Source organism: Watersipora subatra, chromosome 3 (assembly GCF_963576615.1).
Source record: "Watersipora subatra chromosome 3, tzWatSuba1.1, whole genome shotgun sequence".
Taxonomy (NCBI): domain Eukaryota; kingdom Metazoa; phylum Bryozoa; class Gymnolaemata; order Cheilostomatida; family Watersiporidae; genus Watersipora; species Watersipora subatra.
Window position 1 is genome coordinate 54,712,265 of NC_088710.1, and position 27,632 is coordinate 54,739,896.

Below are 27,632 nucleotides of genomic sequence, written 5' to 3' on the forward strand. Positions count from 1 at the left end.
GTCTTGAGTGTACCTGACTGTACAAGTCTACTTGACTGTACTCTAAACCACTGTAGGTCCAGCGTCTACACCTGTACTCATGTGTGAGCTATAGGACGCTTTTCTCTGCTGGTTGGCTGCCAGCGGTGTCAGGTGCTAAATATATACAAAAGATATAATTGTTTACTTTTAACAAAATGGCATAAGAACAAACAGCGCCTAATTTTATCTATCCGCTCGCTGTTTCTCACTAGTTTCTGTGAAATGTTTATCTTGGCCGATGCGTGGATCCGAAGATATTTGAAATGTTTATTTGTTTTGTATGATGCCGTAACCATAACATACAGGTGACACAGTTCTTTTATTAACTGTACAAACTAGACACGCTATGCTAGAAGCTATATGATATTTGATGTTTTTGCATCGCTCCAAAACCTGTAACTATATAATGTCAACAAATAATGTGACAACATTTCTAGTAGCCTTTGGCCTCGGCTGAAATGATATTTATAGAAAGCACTCGAATACTAACCAACCAAAAGAGATGAGCATAGGCCAGAGTGGCAACTGCTGCTCCAATGCAAGCTTTGTTTGAAGCAGGCTCAACTAACAGGCACTCATAGTAACTTTATTACAGTAGTTGCAAGACAACATAAAAACTTCCAGAGTTGTATCCGGTTTGAGTATTATACTACTTTGTCATCTCAACGCAACATGTCTGTGTTTTTGCAAAGTCGTAACTCATTTCTAATAGTGGTCGGGTTCTCCTTATTTCAAGCATAGCTTGGCTTATAAGGATAAATTCAGTTTTACTAGCTGCAGTCATGGCAAAACACCGGATACACTCTTGCGCTATCAATGGTTACAACAAGATATCCTTGACACATTCACCCTTACTTATGGTGTGTCTGTATTTTGTGAGCTTGAGTTTGGGTAGAACAGGATATTTCCAGAATATCATCTAAATAGTAATAAATATGAAGCGCTAAACACGAAAAATCCAAAGTCACACAAAGTTGGAAATAAGGTTTAAAAGCTTTTTAACAGAATTTCACACATTGCAGAACTTACGAATTTTTCCCATTTTACGCTCACTAAAACTTTCAGATATGACAAGAGAAAATCTTGCTCGCTAGTATGCTTAATAGAATTACTAAAATAATATATTTAGATGAAAATTTTAGGCATTTTTTGTTTGTCGTTGATGAACAAAAAATCACCACATAATTGTTATTTAGCATTTTTGGTCTAAAACAAATGACCTGTAAGCAACAGGCTTGAGTTCAATTGTCCAAATAGCCCATTGTCGGTAATAAAAAGGGCCATATGACCTTTACTTGCTTTCTCTGCCGAATCAACAAGGAAGAGTAGTCTGTATTCTGACAGAGCAGTGGCTGGAGCTTGGTGAGTGAAAACCGCTTCATCTATTACTAAACATTGCTGACTAGTAGCTACTGGATACTAGGTCTAGAGCTAACCTTTTTAAATGCTGGTGTAGCTGTCTACAAACTCCTCCAATGTTTAAAACCAAAATGAGTCCCAGAATGAGAGCATTTTAATGTGGTCAGGAATGTGAAGCATGAAGCAAAAATATGTTTAGGACTAGATTCTCCCACTAAGTCCTGCGGTGCTCCACCTCCACCCACTATTGACCTTTTAGGAGACTTGCCCCTAAGGTTATTGATTGCAAACCGAGTGATCTTACCTCTAATCCTTGACTTCTGTCTCAAATATGATGCCAATTTTTGGTTGTGACTTTTTGGAATAATCTTTGCCAAAATAATTTTAAAATCTTTTGAGTAGTTGCAAAGGTCAAAGATCTGTTTTCTGTCTATTTCCGCTACTTCGTTGCTTTCTCAAAACGCTTTGCTTTAAAAAGTGAAAATGTTTTTAGTTTAATAAAGGTGGTTGTATCTGACCTTGAACTAAATTAGAGTAACAATTTTAATTACCTCTGACTGTGTAACACACAATGATGATGCCCTTGATGATCTGTAACGGAATGACCCTGACCTCCACTGCTTCCAGTAGTTCAGCACAGCCGATCGCACTTCACCATTAAAAAAGCAGAAGATCACCGACACTGAGATGCCCTGAAACAGATTATATTTTATTAATTTCAATAATCTCCCGAAAACTAAGAAAAGTTGGCAGATTGAACAATTATAATGTGTCTAAGTGTTAAAAAAGGCTGTCAGTTACCCCTTTCCGTGAACAGATACACGCCCCACTATAAAGATAACCTCTTAAGCCATCTAAACTGCAGCTAAATTTAATTTTTCCAGATCATTACTCGTGTCGAATGTGACAGTTGAAGGTGTCAGTGGCACCTAATGTAAATACTTAGCAACTGCATGGCATTCCATTCATGCAGACAGCTTTGTCATGGGCGGAGAAATTAGTAAGCAGTTTTTGGTTTAATTTAGCTAAATTCAGTGAGAGCCCTCTTGGCATGCTAAATCGACCTACTTATGTAGCCAAAGCACCAACTCAGATAAGGCAAGGTTATAACTGGTTCTGGCTATAACAGCTCTAAATGACCCTCACAGTAATCATTAAGAGACATTATATTTTTTACATATCAAGTAAGCTTTTCACATATAATTGTATGTAAATTCTAGGCGATGCCTAGAATTTATTTCACTTTTGATAAGATAGTTGGTAGGTGGGTGTTTAAGAGGCAGATTCTCAGGAACCAGACAGAGTTTTGAAGCCAAATACTTTAAGGGGTTTGTCAAAAGAAACGGAGCATCGGTAGCAAGTTTAATAAAAATCGGTGACAAATTGTGGAAACGCACAGCGTCTAGACAGACAGACACACAATGACGGAGCAGGATTTATTAATATAGATATATTAATTTATTATATTATTACTGCTCAACCAGACGATTGTCCACTGCCATAAAAATAACTAGAAATTCCCCTGTCATACAGCCCCCGACCAAAGTGATATTGGAAAAAAGAAAGGGTACTGATGGTTGAGAAATGCAATATTAGCAGTCAAATGGCACAACAGTGCAATAGGATAACTGCAATAGTAGCTGTAATATACTGGGTGTGGGTGTTATTATATACAACAAACAGCAATAATGAAAGGAAAAGAGTATATGTTTATATCTCTCCCCTGCAATAGGAGAAATGCAATATTGGCCAATATTAGAAGTAAAATGCACTAATATTATTAGAATAATCAATACTATTAATATAGTAATAATAAAAAACCAATGCACAATTTTGTTTACCGGTACATTTCAAAACGTCATAGCTAACAATATCAAGAAGTTGTGATATTTATATAGATTTTTGGAAAATCTATTTAAAAAAGTGTTTGGTCATGACAAACAGCAATAATGAAAGGAAAAGATTATATGTTTATATCTCTCTCCCTGCAATAGAAGAAATGCAATATTGGCCAATATTAGAAGTAAAATGCACTGATATTATTAAAATAACCAATATTATTAATATAGTAATACAGTAAAAATAGAAAACCAATGCACAATTTTGTTTACATTTTAAAACGTCATAGCTAACAATATCAAGAAGTTGTGATATATAGATTTTTAGAAAATCTATTTAACAAAACTATTTAGAAAAAATAATAACAGTAACATATTGCCCATCATCGATGTTGTTAGTGTGACTATAACACTTCAATAGTCATCCAAACTTATAATTAAATATTGTAATAATCTCATAAGAATCGTTAGAAAAAATATCATCGTCATTTCCTTTACTTTCACTGCTTTGGACATCAGTTAGAACACCAAAGTACTCAAAAGTTTCCAAAATGTCAGTTACTTTGAAATCGGCAAAAAAGAAACGATTTCAGTACTTCTACATTAATTACAGAAACCTTCGGCAATTCGACAATGCTATAATAGACTGGTGAAATGTGCACGTTATTCTTTCATGAAATGCGCACAACTTAATGGTTCTATTCTCTGTCGCTCGGCGGTTCGTTTGCCGGTCTTAATTTTGATAAAAGCAAGGCTTGGCAAGTTTTAATAACGATTTTTGGCCAAATTAATCTGTCTATTTGTGTATAATTCGATCAGATGGGTAAAGTTTAGGAATATGTCGACAATTTTCAAAGACTTGGTAACATATTTAAATATGTTTTTATGTGTTTTGTATCGTTATTATACTTAAATGACTCTATACAAAAATGGTTAAATTTGTTGATGAGATTTCGGTACAAGGGTTTGCGACGTTGTTGATGAATAATTTTCGTGAGTTGTGTGCACATGCATTTATCATAAAACTCTCAAACATTCGCTCCGCTCGTTTGGTCGTGGGACAACAAAAAATAATATTAAAAGGAGTATTAAAATAATAATGATAATGATGATTATGGTAAAAAAACGCCTTATTTCAGCCCTAACCTAAATTGTGACAAATAAAAACACAAGTTACTCTTTATGCCAGCAGAATACCCAACCTGACTTGCTGCTGTGTTTACACTACTCTTGGCTTTTCATCACTCAATGTGCTGACTTTACAACGGAATGATTAGCTCAAAATTTGAACAAAAAACAAAGGATCTAATTGGTTTATTAAAATGTAATTATACATTCTTTGTGGTAAATATACATTATATATTACGTGTATAAAATATTACAAATAAAAAATGTTGAAGTCTCCATATCTGAATATCAAACATATTTTGACATTTGTTATATTGGTTTAAAACGACTGCTGTTGTTCATTTGCCTGGTGCTGTTAAACAAGTTGGCTCAATATGAATTACTGTAAATTCTGTATAAATCAAAAATTTGATCTTCGACTTATACGCCGAGGCATTAAAATTTTGGATTATAAGCTTGGATTACAAGCTTTAAAATCCATCCTCAACAAATACGGGAGTCACATTTTCATAACACGAATCCTAGTGAAACTCAACTTCAAAAAACCATCACAAATCAAACTTACATGATATGACATAGAGGGATTTATTTATAAAACAGTAAAAAACTAGTAATCCTACTCAACATGAGATCAAACACAAAGTCTCATTCTTCACTATTCAAATTGTCATCGATAGGATTATCTTATCGAATAACATGTTTTTTTAATTTAACACTTTATTCATTCTGCCCACAAGCTCGCACTTCGGTAATCCATTTGACACATCCACTATCATCCATCCATTCTTTGTTTTATACATGAATCACGATTTCTGACAGAAACTTGTCCTGCAGTGTGACTTTTCTGTAAAAAGTGTACATATTATCATAGGTGACAGTTTAATTTTACGTATTGGTGAGGAGGGTCAATATGATGATGAAGTATTGTTTGTCGTACTTCGTGGTTTTCACTAGAACTGTCGTCTCGCGTTCTTTTATTAATTGATGTACATAATGCCGACGGCACAAAAAACAAGGGCATTTTTTGCTGATGGCATTTTTGGAATGCCATTTCTTCAGCTACGCCCACCTTTGTTGCTGATTAAGCTATTAGTAATCAAATGGTTTGAGCCAGAGAAGGAGGGTCAACTTACACGGCAGGTACATGTCAAAACCAGGATTTTCAAGCCAAACTTTAGATTTTGATTTACATGCTGGGTGGACATTTAAGGTAATACAGTGGAACCTCGGTTCTCGAACACAATCTGTTCCAGAAGGTTGGTCGAAAACCGAGTTGTTCGAGATCCGAAACAAGTTTTTCCAATAAAATTAATGTATATAAGTTTTAATCCGTTCCTAGTCGAGTTAACAACTTCGGTAAAGTATTTTTTAACATTTTACACCATAAACTGTACTGTATACTGCATAATATAAATAAAAACGGGTAGATATAGATCGTGTTTAACTTTGATAAAAGATTTTCTATCTATGATCATGAAAAAAGAAAACAAAAAGTAAATATTTTGTCTGCTTTGTTCTTAAAACATCGAAAATATTAAAGGTTACGATACAATACCAAAAATCACAGAAATTGATAATGAAACAGCAAATAAATGCAACAGATCAGTTACATAAAAAATCGTGTGAAAAAGAAAATAGAAACAGCAATGGCACGTTTACTTCATATCTTTGAAGAAGAATCCTTCTCCAAAACATTTTAGGGTAACTCGGCTGGAGGAGTTGCGTCCCTAGAAAGTCTTTTCAGTAGAGGCGACGCTCTCTCTGATGGCTCCTTTTTGTAAAGAATTTATGACGCGAAACTTCTCCCCTTTTTTGAGAACATTCCAAAAGGGGCTCATAACAACGTCGTTAAACGTATAAACATGCTGGTTCCGGAGCTGTTCCGAACGTTTGATTCAAATGCGCATGTTCCAGTTTGGTCGAGAACTGAATTTATGGTCAAAATCTGAGACAAACAAATCTTAAATTTTTTGGGCGGAAACCGAGTTATAAAGGTTTATCATTTCAAAATTTTTGATCGGCTTTGAAATATTTTTTGGGTACCAAAATAATTTTTAGGCATGGTCTACACACAGACCCAAGTTGGAGAGGGTTAATGCTTTGCAACTACAAACATGTGTTATAAACAAGGCTTTATTGGTTATTGCTTTACAACTACAAACCTGTGCTATAACCAAGGCTTTATTGGTTGATGCTTTACAACTCCAAACCTGTGCTATAAACAAGGCTTTATTGGTTATTGCTTTACAACTACAAACCTGTGCTATAACCAAGGCTTTATTGGTTATTGCTTTACAACTACAAACCTGTGCTATAACCAAGGCTTTATTGGTTATTGCTTTACAACTACAAACCTGTGCTATAACCAAGGCTTTATTGGTTGATGCTTTACAACTCCAAACCTGTGCTATAAACAAGGCTTTATTGGTTATTGCTTTACAACTACAAACCTGTGCTATAAACAAGGCTTTATGGGTTATTGCTTTACAACTACAAACATGTGCTATAACCAAGGCTTTATTGGTTGATGCTTTACAACTCCAAACCTGTGCTATAAACAAGGCTTTATTGGTTATTGCTTTACAACTAAAAACCTGTGCTATAACCAAGGCTTTATTGGTTATTGCTTTACAACTACAAACCTGTGCTATAACCAAGGCTTTATTGGTTGATGCTTTACAACTCCAAACCTGTGCTATAAACAAGGCTTTATTGGTTATTGCTTTACAACTACAAACCTGTGCTATAAACAAGGCTTTATGGGTTATTGCTTTACAACTACAAACATGTGCTATAACCAAGGCTTTATTGGTTGATGCTTTACAACTACAAACCTGTGCTATAACCAAGGCTTTATAGATTAATGTTTAACAACTACTAACCTGTGCTACAGCCAAGGCTTTATGGGTTAATGTTTTACAACTAAAAACCTATGCTATAACCAAGGCTTTATAGATTAATGTTTAACAACTACTAACCTGTGCTACAGCCAAGGCTTTATGGGTTAATGTTTTACAACTACAAACCTGTGCTATAACCAAGGCTTTATTGGTTGATGCTTTACAACTCCAAACCTGTGCTATAACCAAGGCTTTATTGGTTATCGCTTTACAACTACAAACCTGTGCTATAACCAAGGCTTTATTGGTTATTGCTTTACAACTACAAACATGTGCTACAACCAAGGCTTTATGGGTTAATGTTTTACAACTACAAACCTGTGCTATAACCAAGGCTTTATTGATTAATGTTTTACAACTACAAACCTGTGCTACAATCAAGGCTTTATGGGTTATTGCTTTACAACTCCAAACCTGTGCTATAAACAAGGCTTTATTGGTTATTGCTTTACAACTACAAACCTGTGCTATAACCAAGGCTTTATTGGTTGTTGCTTTACAACTACAAACCTGTGCTATAACCAGAGCTCCATTAGTTATCCGGTAGGCGTAGTGGAGCTTAGGATTGTGCTCGAGGTCAGGAGCTGTTAGAAAGAGAATTCCCGTGGCACTCAGGAGCGGCAGCAAGACAACTGTTGCCTTCATCGCTTTTCTACGAAAACCCATTTATTTCACAATTACATCATACAATTTTCAAGTACATGCAAACGAACAGAGAGAAAATTTGCTGCGGATGAAACATTGAGGTTAACAAGGAAACACACTAGATAATCCTAGCTTACATGGTGCTAAAGCTATTCATTCACCATTTTCATGATCTCGTGTTATTTCAGAATAAACCTCTGGCCAAACCTAGGCATAATCCTTCAACTTGTTTCAATATTTCCTTTGTATGTCAAAACGGTTCCGAGTTGGTACGAATATTCTTCCTTGTAATTATAAGTTCTAGTTGGTTTAAATTATTCTTGAGCTTAAAAAATAATGATAAATACATGTATGTCAAGCATATCCATATATGCTTTATATAACTTTGCAAATAAAACTTCAAGCAAAAGTCTAACTCATATGTAAAATGCTGGATTAATAAAGTAATACCCAGTAAAAATGTTGCTATGGTTACTTCACTTCAAAGACATGGAAATGCATAATTTTTGTAGGAGACTAAAATATAGAAAAATGAGGCTTAATCTACTCGAACTTACATCAAATAAAGTTTAACAATTTGATCTATATATTGTTCACTGTTGTTAACATTTTTTATTGTTTTATAGTTAGTTTTTATCGTATATTTTACAATTCCTCACAAAATTGGAATTTTCAAGAACTTTCAGATTCTGTATGTTAAAAATTACTTCATATGTCAAGAACATGTAATATTCACTAAAATTTCAAGTCATGGTTGGACAATTTCTATGTAGAGGTTTGACTGTATCTGAATTGATCTAATTTTAGCTTAAATTCTGCTACCTTTTATTTTACGGTTTTAATGAAGATTGTTTCTGAAGGGCAAAAGATGGCGTAGATCCTGGTTGTCTGAGTTTGATTAAAAAATGATTTGCACAAAAAATAGATCTTCAAACTTAACTCAGAAGCAAATTAATAATTACATTTCCTTATTTATTGTAAAGCAATATCATATGATTTAGCTATTGTCCGCGACCAAAATCTGATCAATCTGCTCAAATGTCGATCCTGGTAAATTAAGGTTATAATATTTGTCGGCTGGTTGGAGGCACTTAACAAGATGGATTTTTTTAATCGAATCCGTGATGTCTCATTCTGTGTGTTGATGAATAATAAAACTGAATGACTGTAGTGATCACCACAAGCGGTGCGTGTCAAGGTCAGTAATAACAAATAAATGATCCAATTTCCTGTTACTGCAAAGTTTCGGCCATATTTTTTGTTTTGTACTACGACTACTTTTTAGCACGATCATGTCAATCTGTTAGAGCTGACTTTCTCTTAAGAAGAGTATTTTTTATAGTGTGGATATTTTAAATTATGTCGATATAATAAAGTGTCGATTTTTGCTGGCACAGTGTCAGCTCATGGCTATAGTTTTATTAAACTTGTTGAACAAGTTTGTGGCTTGTTTATTGAGAGCAACAGCATAATTGACATCGATAAGCAGGTCTATGTTATTATCCGCTATACTTTGTTAGTATAATTCCTAAGGCTAATAATGGTAAAATATTATGCTACGTTATATGGTTAGTTAGCTGTTAGATTTATGTATGCTAGAATATGCATTCAACAAGTATAAAATTATAAGCTTTTGTTATGTGTCATCGCACCTACACTGTATTGTCACTACGGCTGAGTAAGTTTAGTGCTTGTTATCAACAGAATCCTTTCTGGAAAATTCCAGGCATTGACGACAAATATTTTGAGGAGCTGCAATTGCATAAACTTGTAGAGAGGTTTGAGGAGTCAGAGTTAGTAACCACAGGTGGATTGTTGCTGTCAGTAACAACACACGGGAGTTACAAAATCAGAGGATATATAATAGCGGATGAGCCAATAGCTGCGCACCCTCAAGGGCGCCTCAGACTACAGCGAGAGCCAACACCATCAATGAATAGTCACACATTCATTGCAGACCAACCCATACGATAAGGGCCTCGCAGGAATGGCTGCCAGTTTGAGCTCAAAATGAAAAAACAGCCAGAGCTGGCCCAAATCACTAAACCATGTAAGAGCAGCGCACCAAAGAGCAGTCTGAACAATATAGAATTCAATAAGCAACATAAATTCCAGGAATTTATACAGCTCTTTACCTCAGACACGACGTATGGAGCAGCCGTCCATGATTCCTAGATAGTAAGTAAAGTAAGTTGTTGGTAACAGCAATATATTTACTGCTGAGGCCTAATTTGGATGTTAGACGTTGGTAGCTCCTAATTACTACTTTTGTCCGAGCATAAAAAAGCCACGGGAGCCATCAGGGCAGGCAACAACACGCTATAAATGAGCAGACGCAAGAGTCAGCTCAATAGCCTCCCTCGTAATAAATAATGGTATTAGACACTGACAAGGTTATGACGTTAGCGTTCACGAGCTGTAAAGTGGGTGCAAGAGTTACTCGGGCTAATTCAATTTATTTTAATTTAATAAGCCATGGAGATTTAGCCGTTTGCAGACCAGTGACTTCAAATATTTGCGCTTACCTGATTTGCACACGATCTTCAATATTAACTGCGTGCAGCTTTGTAACAAGTATTCGGATGATGATGATCAGGAACACAGTATTTGCCTACAAATACATACGCAAAAGCAGCTCAAAATGCTTTGCAACAAACAGAAAATAATGGTCTGGTAGCAAAGAAATCTCCTTTATTCCATACTAGCTGAGTGTCCGGCTTTGCTGAGTAATAAAAGTCTTTGCACAAAACATTTATTTTATTTAACATATAACAACAGTTACTATTTCAACTTTGAAATTTCATATCATGAGAAAAATGTTTTGTGCAGTTTAAATAAAATAACAGAAAAATAAAACAACTGTAAAGGTTTTCAAACTTTGTCAAACAACTGTCACCTTCAAACTTCATATCGTGAGAAAAATGTTTTGTGCGAGTCAAATAAATTAAGAAACAAAATGAAACAGCTGTAAAAAGGTATAAATGTAAATGGGAAATAATTTGTAAGTAATAGCTAAATCAAGTCAGTTATGATACGATTACAATATAAGATGATTTGGTAATGATGCAACTAATACCAATTGAGAAAACAAAATAAAAGTCCTGAATATGTTGAATTAATAATCACAACTCTTGCATAGAAGTGTGTGTATAAAAAAGGTTACTGTTCCAGAAGAAGATATGTAAATATCGTAAACGTCATCAATCCTAAAAATGATCTGGCCATTTTAGTTACCCGCAAGGAACCACATTTTAATCAGATAACAGCAAAGAAGAGGCAAGAAAACAGCCAAAGATCATAAATGTTTTTTTATATGTTGCTGCTGTGTGAACTCTTTATAGAATGACCTTCCAATAACATATTGTTTGCATATATTCTGCGAATGTCTGTTTTTATTATGTTTTGAGTCCTTTTTGTTTCATTCAAAGCGAGGGGGTGCAAGAGTGCCCTCATCAGTCATAGAAAGTTTGACTATGTAAACAAATAGGAAAATACTGCACTGAAATGTTCTACCGTGTAGTTACATATTAGCTGAGTGATAACTCGCGAGTCATAAACTCTCTGTAAGCAGCGGAAATTATGAACGAGTAAAGAGCAAGCCTGAATAAAGGGAAATGCTATAACAAGCATCATGAACTTTTCAGAACACTCGGTTAGAAATAATTTTTTAGCATCTGCGTAGGATCAATCAGAACATTACTGAGCAGCGGTTATGATGCAATAGGTGAGAGGCTCACTCATCTTTTCCTTACCGCGAAGGCATTTGACTAGGGCCACTGCTGCTGCGCAATGCTCAACTCGGACAGTTTCTCCCCGGTTAGCCAAAGTGTCACTTAATGATTTTCTAATAATTAGATTAGGTGGCATCATGTTATTTGCTGCCAATAAGTTGTGTTTTGAACTTCTGGGTTCATCTAATTTTCTGGATGGCTAAGGTTCACAAATCGAAATGATGTCAGCGTGACAAAAGACAAACTGTTCATTCGAGGCTAAGAAAGGTCGGAATTGTAAAAGGTTCTGATTCAAGATGATTTCAGAATAAAAGTTTAAAATATAGTCGCCAAGAAATAATATTCATAAAAAGTGTTTTTTTGACAAATGATAAAAATGATAAAATACTAACTTCAGTTTCAACAGAATTGTTTAGCCTTAGGCCCACGTGTCAATTTGAAGCTCTCAAAGTGAGCCATGTTTGTAAAGAGCGGTTACATGAGTAAGAACTGATCATATTTACATCGTTTCGAGTATTTCCTGCTGTATGGTTGCGCGATCCAGTTTATTGTGTTTGGAATCACAATTGTATCAATTATTTGTGGTAAAAGTACAATATTGTAATTCTTAACAATATGTTTTTTAATTAAACTTCAGTTTTGAAGGCAGATGTTGATGCAGATAAAATAGATCAACTGCTTCTCTCATCCAAGCTTAAGAAATCAAAATTCAGCTTTGATAAGCGTATAGCTATGGCCTTTTTGTAAGCTTTCGTTTAGCAAATCAAGTTGTTGAGGCTAAAAGTGAATTATCAAAAAGCCGTTATAAAATATTTATGTCTCTGAGACTGTTGGTAATACTTAAAAATCAAAATGGCTTCAGCATTAAAAGAACTACAATTGCGGCCAAAAGTATTAAGGCCCCTGCTTTTGTTGCCTCGTCCATTTAGCAAAATTGGATTAACTTTTAATAGACTACTTCCTGGATAATCTATTTAAGCCTTGCATATTGCAGATCATTAGAAAGCTGAGAATTAAATCTTTCTAATGAAATTAAAACTTCTAACAATAAAACCATTTTTATTGAGGAATTGGCCTCAGAGATTGACCCCAAACTTTGTTCGAGAAAAACTTTGGTTTTACATGCCCCCCAGAGCCTGCTGAAATAGTTTTTGTTTTACATAAATGTTTTCAAAGATAGAAAATTTTCTGGGAAATTATTTGATAAGCATATTGTCTGGTCTGCGTAGCACAGAGTGGCGGTAAAAGAGCAAAAACTTAATTGATGTCACAAAATGTTAATACTTTTGGCCATAATTGTATATGTAAATAAGAAGATTAGAAAGCCTGATTAATGGTAAAAGTATACAAGTTTTTAGGGTGTTTCCGATTGCAACTGCATAAAAAAGTTCAATTAACTTCAAACAAAGAAACCTGGTGAGCGACACCGCAAAACAAATTTTTAGTGAAGAAAATGTTGACTTTCCAGATAAGTTTTAGTCTAAACAATTTCTCCACTTATTACTATTAGTTTATAAGTCTTTTGTAGCTTTGAATTTCACGTTATATTATTTGTGTTTAGTCGTAGTATTACATCTGAACATACCGTAGAATAACTAACTACTCATACTTGATTACAGCGATTGGGGCGATAAGGATTGAGGCGATCAATATAAAGTGGTAATATAAAAAAACTGGCCACTTACCAATACTACTAGACCAACAGGCAAAACTATCAACCAATAGTAGACCGTTGTTGTAGATCCTCTCCAACATTGCTGCTCCTTATACAGGAAGTGTAAACACAAGTCAAAGATTATGCTGAACACGGCAGGTATGCCTAAAAAGGGTGAGAAAGTTCAGCATGTCAGATTCCCTGAAAGCGATCCTTGACAGCAAATATAGCAAAAGTAATGATATTTGAGCAGCAACATTCCACAAAACTAGGCGTGACAGACATACGGGTAGACATGGGTCGTCTACGGGTCGTGTCATAACAATCGCAGAGACAAAATTAGTTTGATGATATTCATCATATTTTGCTGCTTTAGTATTTCCAAGGCCATTCAAAATAATTTTATTGACTTTGGATTTTTGAGTACAAAAATGTTAAACACCATAAATAGTGACAGTCAATTAGCTTGGCTTTTAATGCTGCCATATTAAAGGGTGCCTAGGCAGAGAAATAAACTGTCGTTAAAAGATGGCCAACAATGACCCGAATACTGAGCCAATTATTTCTGTCTTCAAGATCTTGCGACTAAAATAATTTAATAATTATTAGGGTAAAAAACTATTGCACATATTTCGAGGGTCTGGAGGGTCTGGAGGGTCTGCGTATTCATCAATGTCCTGAATACTCTAACCATGTTGCTGTTCTCTTGTCCTTGCGCTCTGGCAGCTACCATACAAACTTACCCCATCCAATGGTATAAAAAAGCCAATATGGCGTCGAGTTGCTGAATACTGCAATAGAGATCCTGCTAATGAGAAACAGTCCTTCAACGAAACCCCAGCAGAGGTTCGTCAAGATAACATAGTTGTTGAGGGTGAAGAGGAACTTACACAGCCAGCTCTGTAACAAAACAAAGACAACTCCAAAGGTAATAGATGCAAACTTCTAATTCTTATTAGAAGAGAAGGGCTGATGTACTTGGCTGTCATGTTAGCAGTATTGAGGCTAAAGAGAAGGGCTGATGTACTTGGCTGTCATGTTAGCAGTATTGAGGCTAACTAATGTAAGATAATGAAAGACCTTGACTTTTAGTAGAAATTATATTAATCCGTAATATCAGAAAGGATGAGACAGCTATATATATATATATATATGTATTTATGTTACATCACTGTGAAGGTGTCTATAACAATCTTATGGTTAATTTTTTGGGTATATTGCATCTCTTGACCCTTTTCGGCTTTTATTGAATATACAACTTTTTTTTTATAATTTGCCTAAAAAGCCAGGCATCGCAAATAATAGCCTGCATAAAAATAAATTTGTTCTACAAATTTAAATGACAACTGCAAGTACCATTTACTATAATAATTTTTTTAATGTTTTCTTCTAGTTAAATAGGGAATCTAAAAGTAGTATATAAATTTTCTTTCATATATATTTTTTATGTCTATATATATATATATTCTTTTTATTTTATGTATATATGTATATATATCTTTATGTATATATATCTTTATGTATATATATATATAAAAGATATATATAATACTCTTTAGATGCACAGACTACTTGTTTGCTGGTTATTCAGGGCTTGCCTCCTATTATTAATACTTTGGTTACAGGAATCTGCTATTACTTTAACCGGCTACAAGTTTAAATGCAAATAAGTGCACTAGAAATGTAAAAGCAGCAGACAAACTGCCCACACGCACACCGCACACACATGGACATTATCAATTTAAGGTCTGTTTATTAAATTAACTGCAAAGATCTGGGGTTTACTGCTTTGACCTATAGCTCTTTTACTCAGGCTATATATGTTTGAGTGAGGCTAATCAACTTTAGATTTTCACATTTGGCTAAAGGTAGACCAAAAGCAATTTTGTAGACAATAAATAAAGATGCATAATGTTTTAGTTAATAAATGCACTTGCTACTATACAGTATCTTCCTAACTGACTGATAAAAATAAAGAAAAAAAAGTTTGAATGCAGTGCAAGGTCAGATGAAAGTGTTGTGTTGCCTCTAAAGAGCCTTCTATTTTGTGTAGTTTGCGTGGGCCGTAAGAATGTTACCAAAAAAACGTTATTAAATGTCCATAAGTAAATGTAACCGAGGGTACATACATGAATGTGTGAAAAACTGAAAAAGGATGTTAAGATAGAGTTTAAGATAGGTAGGTATGAAGATAGGTAGGTATAAAGATAGGTAGGTATGAAGATAAGTAGGTATGAAGATAGGTAGGTATGAAGATAAGTAGGTATGAAGATAGGTAGGTATAAATATAGGTAGGTATAAAGATAGGTAGGTATGAAGATAGGTAGGTATTAAGATAGGTAGGTATGAAAATAGGTAGGTATGAAGATAGGTAGGTATCAAGATAGGTAGGTATGAAGATAGGTAGGTATAATATAGGTAGGTATAAAGATAGGTTGGTATGAAGATAGGTAGGTATGAAGATAGGTAGGTATAATATAGGTAGGTATAAAGATAGGTTGGTATGAAGATAGGTAGGTATGAAGATAGGTAGGTATGAAGATAGGTAGGTATGAAGATGTATAGATACACAGGAAGGTATGAACATAGGTAGGTGTGAAGATGTATAGATACACAGGTAGGTATGAACATAGGTAGGTGTGAAGATGTATAGATACACAGGTAGGTATGAACATAGGTAGGTGTGAAGATGTATAGATACACAGGTAAGTATGAACATAGGTAGGTAGGTGTGAAGATGTATAAATACACAGGTAAGTATGAACATAGGTAGGTGTGAAGGTGTATAGATACATAAGTAGGTATGAACATAGGTAGACAAGCAGGTAAGTATGAGACCGACAAAACAGCAACATAAAAGTTAGACAGCGAGGTGATGAAAAGGGTCGCCAAGTACAAAGATCCCTCATTTATTGCTTTTAGTGGTGATCAGCACCAAAAACCAAAAAGTGAACCACGAAATAGTGTCATCATTTCACATTTTGCATACATCTGATCAGCCATAGTTTGTGGGTTGGTTTGTGTGAAAAGACAGACTTTTATTAAAATGTTCCTCTTACCGATTTGTTTCACCTGAGAACAGTAACCAAAACTGGCTGGTTCATCTTATTGCCTATGAGACAAAAAACTGGTGGGTTGAAACGATCTTGGCGAATGACCTTCAACCATGCTCTCTTCGAAAAACAGCTTTGTCCAGCAATGTTTGTTTTCCAATTCTAGTTTTCAATCTAAAATGCTTGTACGCTATTAGCTTGTTTTTTTTTCATTCGTTCAAACCCTTTTCAAACTTATGCTGACCTCTGAACACCCTTCTCTCCGCCACACATGATAAAAATGCATGTAATGCAAAATCAGTGATGTACTGAAGGGAAAATAAAGAGAAGTGAAATTGCAAGGATCCCTGCATGACATGACTACATCACATGACCACATCACATGACTACATCACCTGACTACATCACATGACTACATCACATACCTACATCACAAGCACAGACCTGAGAGTCAGCTTAGAAACTATGACATCGCACATGAGGCCATTAAATAAAATATTGATTTGATCAATTAGACAGGCAAAATTTAAAAAAGCTGATTCGGTTGAAAAAATAATGCTCATGGAACAAAGTGGTCTTGAAAGGAGAGAAGTATTAAGCCCATTGTGCCAAAAAAAGCTGTAATGCTGCAAAACAATAAATATGACAGACTGCTTGTGAGGTCATGAGGGTAAGTTTTTTATTGTTACAAACGACCTTGACACATCACTTGGTTGACCGCTACAGTTAGTGCTTTAACATCCGCCAGCATAAAAATAATATGTCACAGATTGGTTTAACAGAATCACCTTGTGAAATGTCAGAATCACCTTGTCAAGTGTCATAGCCCAATTTACAAATATCAGTAAAATTTTTACAATGGACAGCGGCTAATTGGCTGCATTACTTCATAATCAACAACGAATTACAATTACTAATTTCCTTTCAAATTTTTTAGACTATTTTATTTACTTACATTTATTTTATTTATTATTTGTTGTTTAGCAAGAGCAGGATAAGGAAGGTCATGAACAGAATAAGATGAGAAGGCAATGGCAGTAAACAATACATCAATATGCTGCACAAGTGCTTTTTAACCTGACCTTTTCCATATCCTGTTTTAATTTATTATTCAAATTTTAGTACCTGGATACTTCTAAACATGGAGTTGTCTTGTTTTCAAAAACAGACCATTAAATTTTAAATGTTTATGAATGTAGTGAGTGGTTCTTTGCGGTTGACATGTACAACAAAATACTTGAATAACACGATTATCTTTATTTAGTGTATTCATTTTGTTTAATATTGACGGTCTCAATCATTTTAAGCCCAGTGTTCATTTTGGCTCGGTTTACTATTGCAAGTATACATATGCAGATTATTATATCATGTTATATATTAACATAATTATTAGGTTTTCAGATTTTTAACAAGCGTGTGTATATTGTTTGCTTTGTATATTGTATTTTTTGAGTACTTTATTGGTAATCATATTGAAGAAAATTTAAAATAACCGCAGAACATGTTCCTTTGCTACAAGTAACAATACATAGAGTGTATATACGTATATGTACATATGCAGTCAAAATTAAATGTATTAAACTACCTATATTTGAAATTATATTAAAATTGTTTTATATTTGAATAAAATCTGGTCTTTCCAATACTTTTTATTCATATTAATACTACTAATGCTTATATCAAATAATAGATTACTTTTTATCACTAAACTTTAGGTGGTGCCTGTCAGAGTGCAGGTATTACTGTTTAACTACAACAAGCAGATCCACTTGTACTTACGACTTCAACATAAGTGGGGCGTAATGAGTTGTCATCCACACCGGAGGCGTTACCAAGGTTGATTTGCACATAAGGCTCGAAGAGGATAATGTGTGCGATGCACTGAAGCATTAGAGATACTATGAGATTCTTGTGAATGTGTACTCGTGGACACTGCAACGGCCTACAAAGGTAACAAAAAGATTCTGCTGTCATATCCCACATGGCAGCATGGTTGTTATGCTAACAAATAAATGTTGTTTATTCTAGGAGGTTTAGCATAAAGCAGTAGAGCAGATGTAAGGAGGAGATCGGTGCTGCTAAAAATAAAGGGGTCAAATTTCCTGTCATCTTCTAGAACCTTCTAGAACATTCTATATTCTATGCTTTAATCTGCAAAGCTATTTGTAAGTCAATGTGGCAAGCTCTGTTTATGCTTTTCAACAGTCAACCAATTATAGAGCTTAGATTTATCTTTTGATTTTAAGTGCTTACAAATAAATATTTTACTTACGTAAAAAAATTAATATTGTTCTATAGATTTTAAATCTGTTAATCAAAGAGTAAATGTTTGTTCCGTCAAAGTGATTAGCAGGCAGATACAGTAGATGGGCTATTTGTACAATTACAACAAGTTGTTTATGTGCAACTAGCCCCAATCATGGTATAAACCTTCTCCATCGGACTATGGGATGTATAGACATGCCACGTATAACAAACAAAACAGCTGAATGAAAAATTCAATTTTCATGCCCAGAATTAGGTGTGGCCCGTTTCCTATGGTCTCAGGAAGCAAACAGAGCAAATCATTTATTGTTAGGCAACAAATCATCAAGATAGATATTTGTAGTGGAAGTTGAGATAATTTAAAGGTATTCCGGTAAAAGTTGATTCAGTTAAAAACGCTCTTGTATGTATGATGCGTCACGGATTGCTTCGTCTGATTTGAATTTCTCTCAATTAGACATACTGTAGAATCAGTAACCTTTCAGGATACGGTGATGTCATGATAAAATATGATTTAGATTACCGGTGAATTCACAGGAACTCAGCCAGGTTGAAAGTCAGCCATAAATATTAACTATCATTCTAGGTTTTAGGATCGAAAAAAACAACTTTTTGCGAAGCTTTTGCAAAAAATTTGAATATACAATTTTACAGGCTGTGTGTGCATATTTTTTGCTATGTCATCATAAATAGGCATATTGAACCTATTTCAACATATACCACTTGAAAGATCTCATTAATTTGTACATGTTGGCTCATTAAAGAACCCATGCAGACTTATGTTTATACAATTGCTCTCTGATAACACAAACCTTTTCAATTTTCAAGTGTATTAAAATTATTTGCATGATTAGAAACATATCAAATAAGTACATATACATGTACATGCATAGTTATTTTATAAAATTATATATGGTATTATGTTATGTTGTACTACATTAAAGTATATCATGTCATATAGTATCATAGCTTAATATATTGTATTGTATCATATTATATTATAACATATCGCATAAATACATGTATATATATTATATAATCATTTATATTATATTGTGCAACTAAAACTTAGTTTAGTTAATAAGTATCAAAAGGTAATTCATAAAAATGAAACACTAATGATAGTAACAGTAATACAAGCTGTTGTGCCACTACGATCAGCTAAAACTCTAAGAAAAGTACTATTCTAACATGAATATTAACACAAATAACTAGCTAACCATCAAAAAATAATAAACTAATGACAATGTGTTTATTTTTGTAAAAAGTAAATAAACATTTATTTGGTATGATAAAACTTTTATAGATGCTTCTGTAACATCTACTTACTTGAACACACAGAATATAAATAGAGCGATAGTGAGAAGCATGAGAGAGGCAACGCTACCGAAGAAGTAGATGTCTCTTTGGATGATGGCCAATAGCAGCTCTTCTTCACTAGGTGGTTCACTGATGAGGTCACAGACCTCATAATAATTGTCAGCTTCTCCGGACTGACACTGCCAAGGAAATGTTCCGATTAAACTTACATATGCCATTTCTTGCCCAGTGAGGGCAAAAAGGGTAATACTTAATTATAGAAGGGACACTGCTTGATTTCCCTCTCCATTTAAAGAAAATGTGACTATTATGTTGTTATTGATGCGTTCGATGAACATGCTGAGCATTATAGAACAGAATATAATTTGTTTTAATGCATGAGACCATCCATAATAGCAAAAATAATACATGGTATCTACCTTGTGATAAGGGTAGACTCGCTGAAATGTCACTTAACATAAATGCCTGCCTTTACCATGAATTATATTTGCATTAAAATACTGATGCCTGTGAATCCTAACTATTAAACTTTCTGTTTAGAATCGTATTGACTTTGAATGCAATATCAAATTGGCCCGTTACAGTATGTAGTTTTCTCTGTTAAAAAGGTATGAAATGGGATAGCTGGATAACTGGATCCAGCGTGTTGATATTTATGTTGCTTCCTTTGGGTTGCACAGACAAACTCTCTCAGTGATGAGCACATTTTTATGTGTTTTAAAGGTTACTGAACACCGTAGGATGACCAATTTGGATAATTCTTGTTAAGATCAATAAAGACCTCATCAAAAGTAGTCTTGAATGTTTAATAACATTGACCAATTTACAAACAAAGAAGGAATTAATAAAAATCAACAACCCCATTTAATGCAATGTAAACAAAAAACGCTAGAATACTCACTCAGTTTTAGTAGCCATAAAAGTGTTGGACTGCTGCCCGCTGCCAAGCATTGATACCCAGAAATCAGCTTGAAACGGTACCAGAGCAAATTGAATCAGCTTCACTTATCAACAAAGTACTAACTCTAGTCTATTAATAGAACATGTTGAATAGGCCTAACTGTGACATTCCCTCCTCCAATAACTACGGTAATTGAAGAAATGACACACTTTGAATGTTACACACACTGACCAGTAATTTCAAATTCTCAATTCCTTTCTCTGACAGACAGCTTTTGTAGTTAAGAGCATCCCAGACTCCATTTGTACAGTATCTCGTCACATTTGAACCTGTCCAATTAGATGAATATATTCATACAGTAACATTTTATGCTGTTATACATGTATTTGCATAATTATCTTTACGCAGAAGCATTAGTATATTTTTATTGCAAACTCATGGAGATCAGCTGTATGTATTTTTGTTACGGACAAACACTAATTCCAAAATAGCAGATTTAGTGCAGTAGAAAAAATACAAAATTGAGCGACCATTTATCCCACAAGCTGTCTTAATGTTTACCTGTGGAAAAGAACTTTGGTAGGTTAGGGCACGGGATGGTTTCCGAAAAACCTGCATATGTGAAGTTCCAGCACGTAGACTCATCAACCTCTGGTAAACAGCTTTTCTGCATGACACGCAGCACCGCTGCAATACAATACTAGTACATTGTATACTTTCTTATCTCGTTGTATAACTCATCCTTTGCCATGTCATGCTTTAGTCTAGACTCTGATCAACGCACACATTACTTTGTAGTAATATTTCCATAAGGATAGCGATCTTATTAGCGCCGATACAATGTCATAAATATTTTCATTTTCTAGTATGGTAAGGGAGAGCGGGATAAGTTGTGCCAGACCCCTTTTGTATATGGGCTAATTTGTGCCATAGCAATAAGTATTGCAAAGCATAGATCAATACTTCATTTTGTTGCCCAAAGTTATTTTATTTATTTGTTTATTTATATTTATTTCACACTGAATACACATGATATTTTAAACAGAAATATAATACTAATAGTAAAGTTAATACGCCTGAGGGTTGAAGCCAGACAACAAGAGACAGCATCAGGAACAAAATCTATTCCACAGTAAACCCACTATGATCGGCCTCAAATAAGTTTTGCTGGCCGAGCGTTTCTTACCACCTACATAGAACTCAACGAGTCCTCAAACAACCTAACATGTAATAAAAGACAATGGTTACTTTCACACCGCTGCCAAGTCGAATTATGAGTGAGAAAACTTCAAACGCTAAATGGCTCAGGTGAACATAATTCTGTTGAGCCATCAGGTAAGTATGGTAATTAGTGCTGGTGTAACTTTTGAATAAAAAGCAATCTTGCTGTGTTATAATTATCGTCTCCAGTACCGCTAGAATATTTGATAAGCAATAATCACAACTATGAGTTCAATAGCCGCATCAACATAAAACTTACATGCTCGTGTTCTGCTCAAATGTACTTGATACTAAATTGTAATGATGATGAATAATATTTTCACATAAATAATTAGTCTGTGAGTTTTTACAAAGTGCAACCTTGACTTTGAAATATCAACTTTACTAATCATTGCATCAATCCTTTCTTCTAAAACGCTTATTATGAATAAAAGTGGTCTCTATTAATGACTATGTGAGATTCGACATATCGCTGAACCACGCTTCCCACTACATCAGGATACTTCTATTTCTACTCCTACTTGTACAACAATTTGTACTTCTATTTCCACTCCTATTTGTACAACAATTTGCACTTCTATTTTTACTCTTATTTGTACAACAATTTGTACTTTCATTTGTACTCCTATTTGTGCTTACATGACTGAGTTCTAAAGAGACAGGATGACTATATTTTGGATCACTGCTCGTTGTACCGATAAATAAATGATCTGTGATGATCTTTAATGCCTGTAGCCAACCATAACGATATTTTTATCTTGTTTATACTAATCTAAATAAAAAACTGTTTGCTCTGTTCTGATCTACTAAACAAAATTTAGACCAATACTTAGCATAAAGTTCTCCTTATACTGCTTGAAGTTTGACTAAGATTGATTGGATTGATTCAAAGAAAAAACAATTTCGTTTAGGTCAACTAATTACATGTATGTGGAAGTAAAATGAAAAGACGTTGTGAGGTTGCAAAAGTGAGAACTTGTGGTTCCTACCATTTTATGTTGCTTGAAATAGCAGTATAGTTTGTATCTTTTATAGATATAGCATCAAACTTCTCTGATAAGAAGCAGCGTCGCTTCTTATTATATATGATGTTTGATCACTTCTTTTTTTTAACCTTCCTCTAAAAGTTTTTAAAGCATTTTTCTAGTCACAGCTAGTGACCACACGCAGGGCACATCACACAGCTAGTGACCACACACAGGGGACAACACACAGCTAGTGACCACACACAGGAGACATCACACAGCTCGTGACCACACACAGGGGACATCACACAGCTCGTGACCACACACAGGGGACATCACGTAGCTAGTGACCACACATGTTGGACCACACAGCTAGTGACCACACACAAGGATTACAAAATATGTGTAACGTTACTTACTTTCTTTGTCAGAAAATCCATTATAAGCAAAAGCCTCTGCTGTATATAAATACGAATTATATAGACAGTCAAATGTTCTATTTTCCGCTCTCCAAATCTTATCCTCTGTTTGTTTGCTCAAATATAAAGACGACAGGCATTCTGGTCTTGGAGTATAATAGCAATCGTCAAATGGAAAGGGAGTTGTAGAGTTACTCATACTGTTCATAAGCATATACGTTCAATCATTAGTTAACTATCTTGAGGGCGAAAGTTCCTACGAGACTGATGTAGGCGCACGCGTCAATGTGTGTCGATTTCAGCGAGACCTTTCTAGAACTGGTGTGGCAGGTACTTGTTTGATCGTAACAGTCGCAGCAAACCTTTTCTAAAACTGGTGTAGCAGGGCAAGCTAATGTGTCAGTCACAGCAAATCTCTTCTGAAGCTGGTGTAAAAGGTACCTGTTATATAGTGTCAGCCGTAGCAAACCTTGACCGCTTTACGAGGCTAGTCAGAGAGCAATGACAGCATTAGCGGCAGACAAGAATAACAAAAATTGTTCTGAATGAAAGCAATTAGTAGTGAGAGATGCGCAGCAAATGCATACGCAGTTATAGGCTTGAGTAGGGGCTCAGTGCACTAGCCCGCCATGAGCTGATTTATGAACCATGTCTATTGTAATAGTGCTTGCGCTGTTGTAGAATTGAGAAGAAACTGCCAATATCTAGGCACCCAATGAGAGACTATTTAACAGATATTGCCTTTTCTATTGGGTATCAAGTGTTTATGCTTCTATAATTGGCCAATTAAGCTCTGCATGCTGTTATGTCCTCATTATATGAAGGCCTGCTAAAACATAGCATTACAATGCAAACAGTATCATTGTTTTATTGCTCAAAGATAGCAGCTTACAGGTGCATGCAATAAATATTCTTCCTCGTACATGTACAGTTTAGAGTCATCCTCTATCTATTTTAGCTAACCTGTGTGTATGTTTAAGTGAGTCTTTAACATTCCAGATGATGCATATTTATAATGAGACTTTGATCTGTCAACCAAGCATGATGATTATGATACCATATGTGTCAGGTGTATGTAGCTCAGAAATCGAGTTCAATCACCACCACTACCGGTTCAAATATCTATAGAGGTATCTATGTACATACCAGTATATATATTTTTTTTTATAAATACATGTAGATATACATTTTATACCTATATATAAATATATATATATTCATATATATAACTATTTATAAATATATATTTATATAAATATGAAAAAACGAAAACAATTATATATCGGTATATGTAAAATATACGTGTCTAATGTTTTTTGGGTTTTCCATAGATATTTATTTATAAATATATATCTATGGAAAACTCAAAAAACATTAGACACATATATTTTACATACACTGATATATAATTGTTTTTGTTTTTTCATATTTAAATAAATATATATCACATATTTTCTTAATTTATCAACCAAGATTTATATAAATTTAGATTTATAAATTTTTATTTATTTATATTTTATATTTATACATAAATAGTTTATATTTAATTTATATATATCTATATATATATGAGTGTATATATATATATCAATATATATTATACATTGGAAAATTAGATAGTTCACTTATCTTTTTTTCAGCTACTGACAGTTTCCTGCTAGTGCATTCTTCAGGCTGTAGACTTCAACTCTATATACATGTATATATATATTATACATGTATATATGCCGTAAAACCTCAAATTGAATGCCAATTTTATTTGAATGCCACCTTTATTTGACAGCCACTATAGGAGAAGGGTTGAAAAATACAGCACCACCTTTAATTGAACGTCGCCTTCATTAGATTGCCACTTTGACATTTTTTGATCTTAACGAACCCACAATAGCGAGTGATCAGTAGAAAACTGGTCACAAAACCATACTAATAGTGACTCGGTTACATCAATAAGAATTAATTCTTTCATTAATTTTGTTCGTATCGAGGTCCATTTTCCAGCTCCAAAGCTTTTCGGTTTTTCCGTTAAAACTTTGAAAGCAACACCATAGAACTAATTAATAACTGTATCTAGCTAATAGTAGTTCTTTGTATAACGCGGTCTTGATGCTTCAACGTATGTGAAAAATTTACGTTTACAAAAAGGTTTACATTTACGATGGTTTATGAATGACAGTTTTAGGCTAAAAGTTGTGCTTAGCGCCTATCCGGCTAAAAGTTTATCATTTGTGCAAAATGCAAAGCGTAAAAGCTTTTCTCTGCTAAAAAATTGTTTGGACAATAATACCGACTAGTTCAGCATTGTAGAAAAAAAGTTGAGGTCAGAAGACATTGTGGAAGGTAGTGAACAGCCAGAAGATGTTCATTCGATCAAAAGCAACAATCAGAACGCAACTGGCAATGCTAATGATACAAATATTTTTGTTTTTAAAATGTTAATTTTTGTTTCAGCATGTGTTATAAGTAGTTCGTTTATGTCACTTGTTCTTGAATATATTTAACATTTAATAAATTAGTATTACATAACATATAAATTTGCGGAGTTATAGCATATTGTTTGATAGCATCCTCGCGGTTATTTTAACTCTGCTTACAATGGATCGACGACGCTCATAGCTCCTCTTCTGTTGCACATAAGAAGCCAGTTTTGGCTGCAAACTGTAGCAAACATATCAATGAGTGCTATGAGCTTGTATGCATCATTGTTAAATTAATTTATAAAATAAAAACATGCTTTCTAATTTAGAATGAAATAAAAAATTGAAAGCTCAAACAAATCGCAAAGCAGAGCACAGGCTATAATCTCATCAAAGATTAATTGCAAGTAATAGATATCAACTGGTAGAGATATTTTCTTGGCTTCCAAAAGCATATTTATTTAGCGATCTTTGACATGGTGGAGATAAGTTAGCAGATTTATTGCATCCAAAAGGGTTAATTTTGCTCTGCCCAAAAGAGTGTGCAAGATATAGGCAACATTTGATTTGACTGTAAAAGGGCTAAATTTATCTTCCCAAAATTAAGATGAGGTGTTTGAAAAATACAGCGCCAGCCTCTATTTGAACGCCACCTCTATTTGACTGCCACTCTAAGGAAAGGGTTGAAAAATAGAGATAAAAGTTTTATAGTACATGTATATATAATGCCCTGCAATGTTTATTCAGGAAAAATAAAAGAAAAACAATATTTGTTTGAAACTAGGTTCAAGCTCACTAAAGGCGTTTTTACCCAAAGCAAAATAGAATCATATGTTTTTTAACTAATAACAAATAAAAGGAAATGCTCACAAACTGACGACGTGTTCAGTAGAATATTTTTCTTAAATTATACGGTTGTTAACCAGACAGCGCATAGCGTGAAATGGTAGCAGCTGCCGTATCATGCTGTGTGAAAAGACACAGCTAACAAATGGCAAAGCAAAAGACAAATTCGCAAAGAAAGTTAATCCGTCAGTGAAAGTTAATCCATCAGTGAAAGTTAATCCGTCAGTGATTATGAATACTATGAATACTTTTTTGAAGTGGAGTAATCTTTTGTTTTAGAGTAACTCGACCAATAGCTTCATCTATACAGTCAGAGACAACAATGAAAACATTAATGATTACTATTAAAGCTCTTGCAACACTATCAACTTTATGTTACTAAACTGCTCATGACAGGTTTGATTACCTCATTCAAACCTCTATGGTTTGTAATAGCAAGAGAAATAGCAAAGACAATAACAAGTAATGACTACTACTTATACTGTTTTGTCTCTTTGTCTTTTTATTTCTCCAAAATAAGAGTACATTCTCTAAAATAAAGAGATAGGAGTACATTACTATTTTTTTCATTCAAAGCAAAGACTGAAGGGAAAATAAAAGCTTCAAAAAGTTACTTACTTTCCCCAAAGTTGAAGAACAGCTTTCTAGCGTTCGATCTAATCTAATGTCTAATGACTAACTGCAAATCACTCTAACAAATTTCAGCCAGAGGTATTGTTTCAGCCTAGTTCAACTCTAAATGCTATAAGATTATCTACATGTGTTTTAGAAAGATATGCATACTCTAAAAGAGAACCAGTGACTAAATATCGAAAAAACATTTATCCTGGAATATCAGTCATTAGCATTAGTTTGGTCCTACGCATATTCATAAACTTGGGGTTATCCTGTATATGCCATTTGTAGTCATCGTAGCCTTAAAATCTTAATGTATTTATAAAGATCCCAAGCT

General features: G+C 34.2%; 1 protein-coding gene across 2 annotated transcripts; it reads right to left on the reverse strand.

The window, feature by feature from the left end:
* Positions 1–16: 16 nt before the first annotated feature.
* Positions 17–23,902, reverse strand: LOC137390103 (corticotropin-releasing factor receptor 2-like). Of its 2 annotated transcripts, XM_068076354.1 has the most exons (12): positions 23,421–23,902; positions 21,377–21,502; positions 21,047–21,144; positions 19,924–20,093; positions 18,109–18,271; positions 14,020–14,176; positions 13,308–13,441; positions 10,417–10,502; positions 10,027–10,062; positions 7,757–7,898; positions 1,932–2,072; positions 17–135 (listed from the first exon to the last, which is right to left on the reverse strand). In XM_068076354.1, exons 1-12 carry the CDS (start codon positions 23,632–23,634, stop codon positions 43–45), a joined length of 1,560 nt encoding a protein of 519 aa, XP_067932455.1. In that variant the 5' UTR covers positions 23,635–23,902; the 3' UTR covers positions 17–42. The 2 variants fall into 2 exon arrangements, with proteins under 2 accessions (XP_067932455.1, XP_067932456.1); XM_068076355.1 differs by lacking the exon at positions 10,027–10,062.
* Between the last annotated feature and the right edge of the window lie 3,730 nt (positions 23,903–27,632).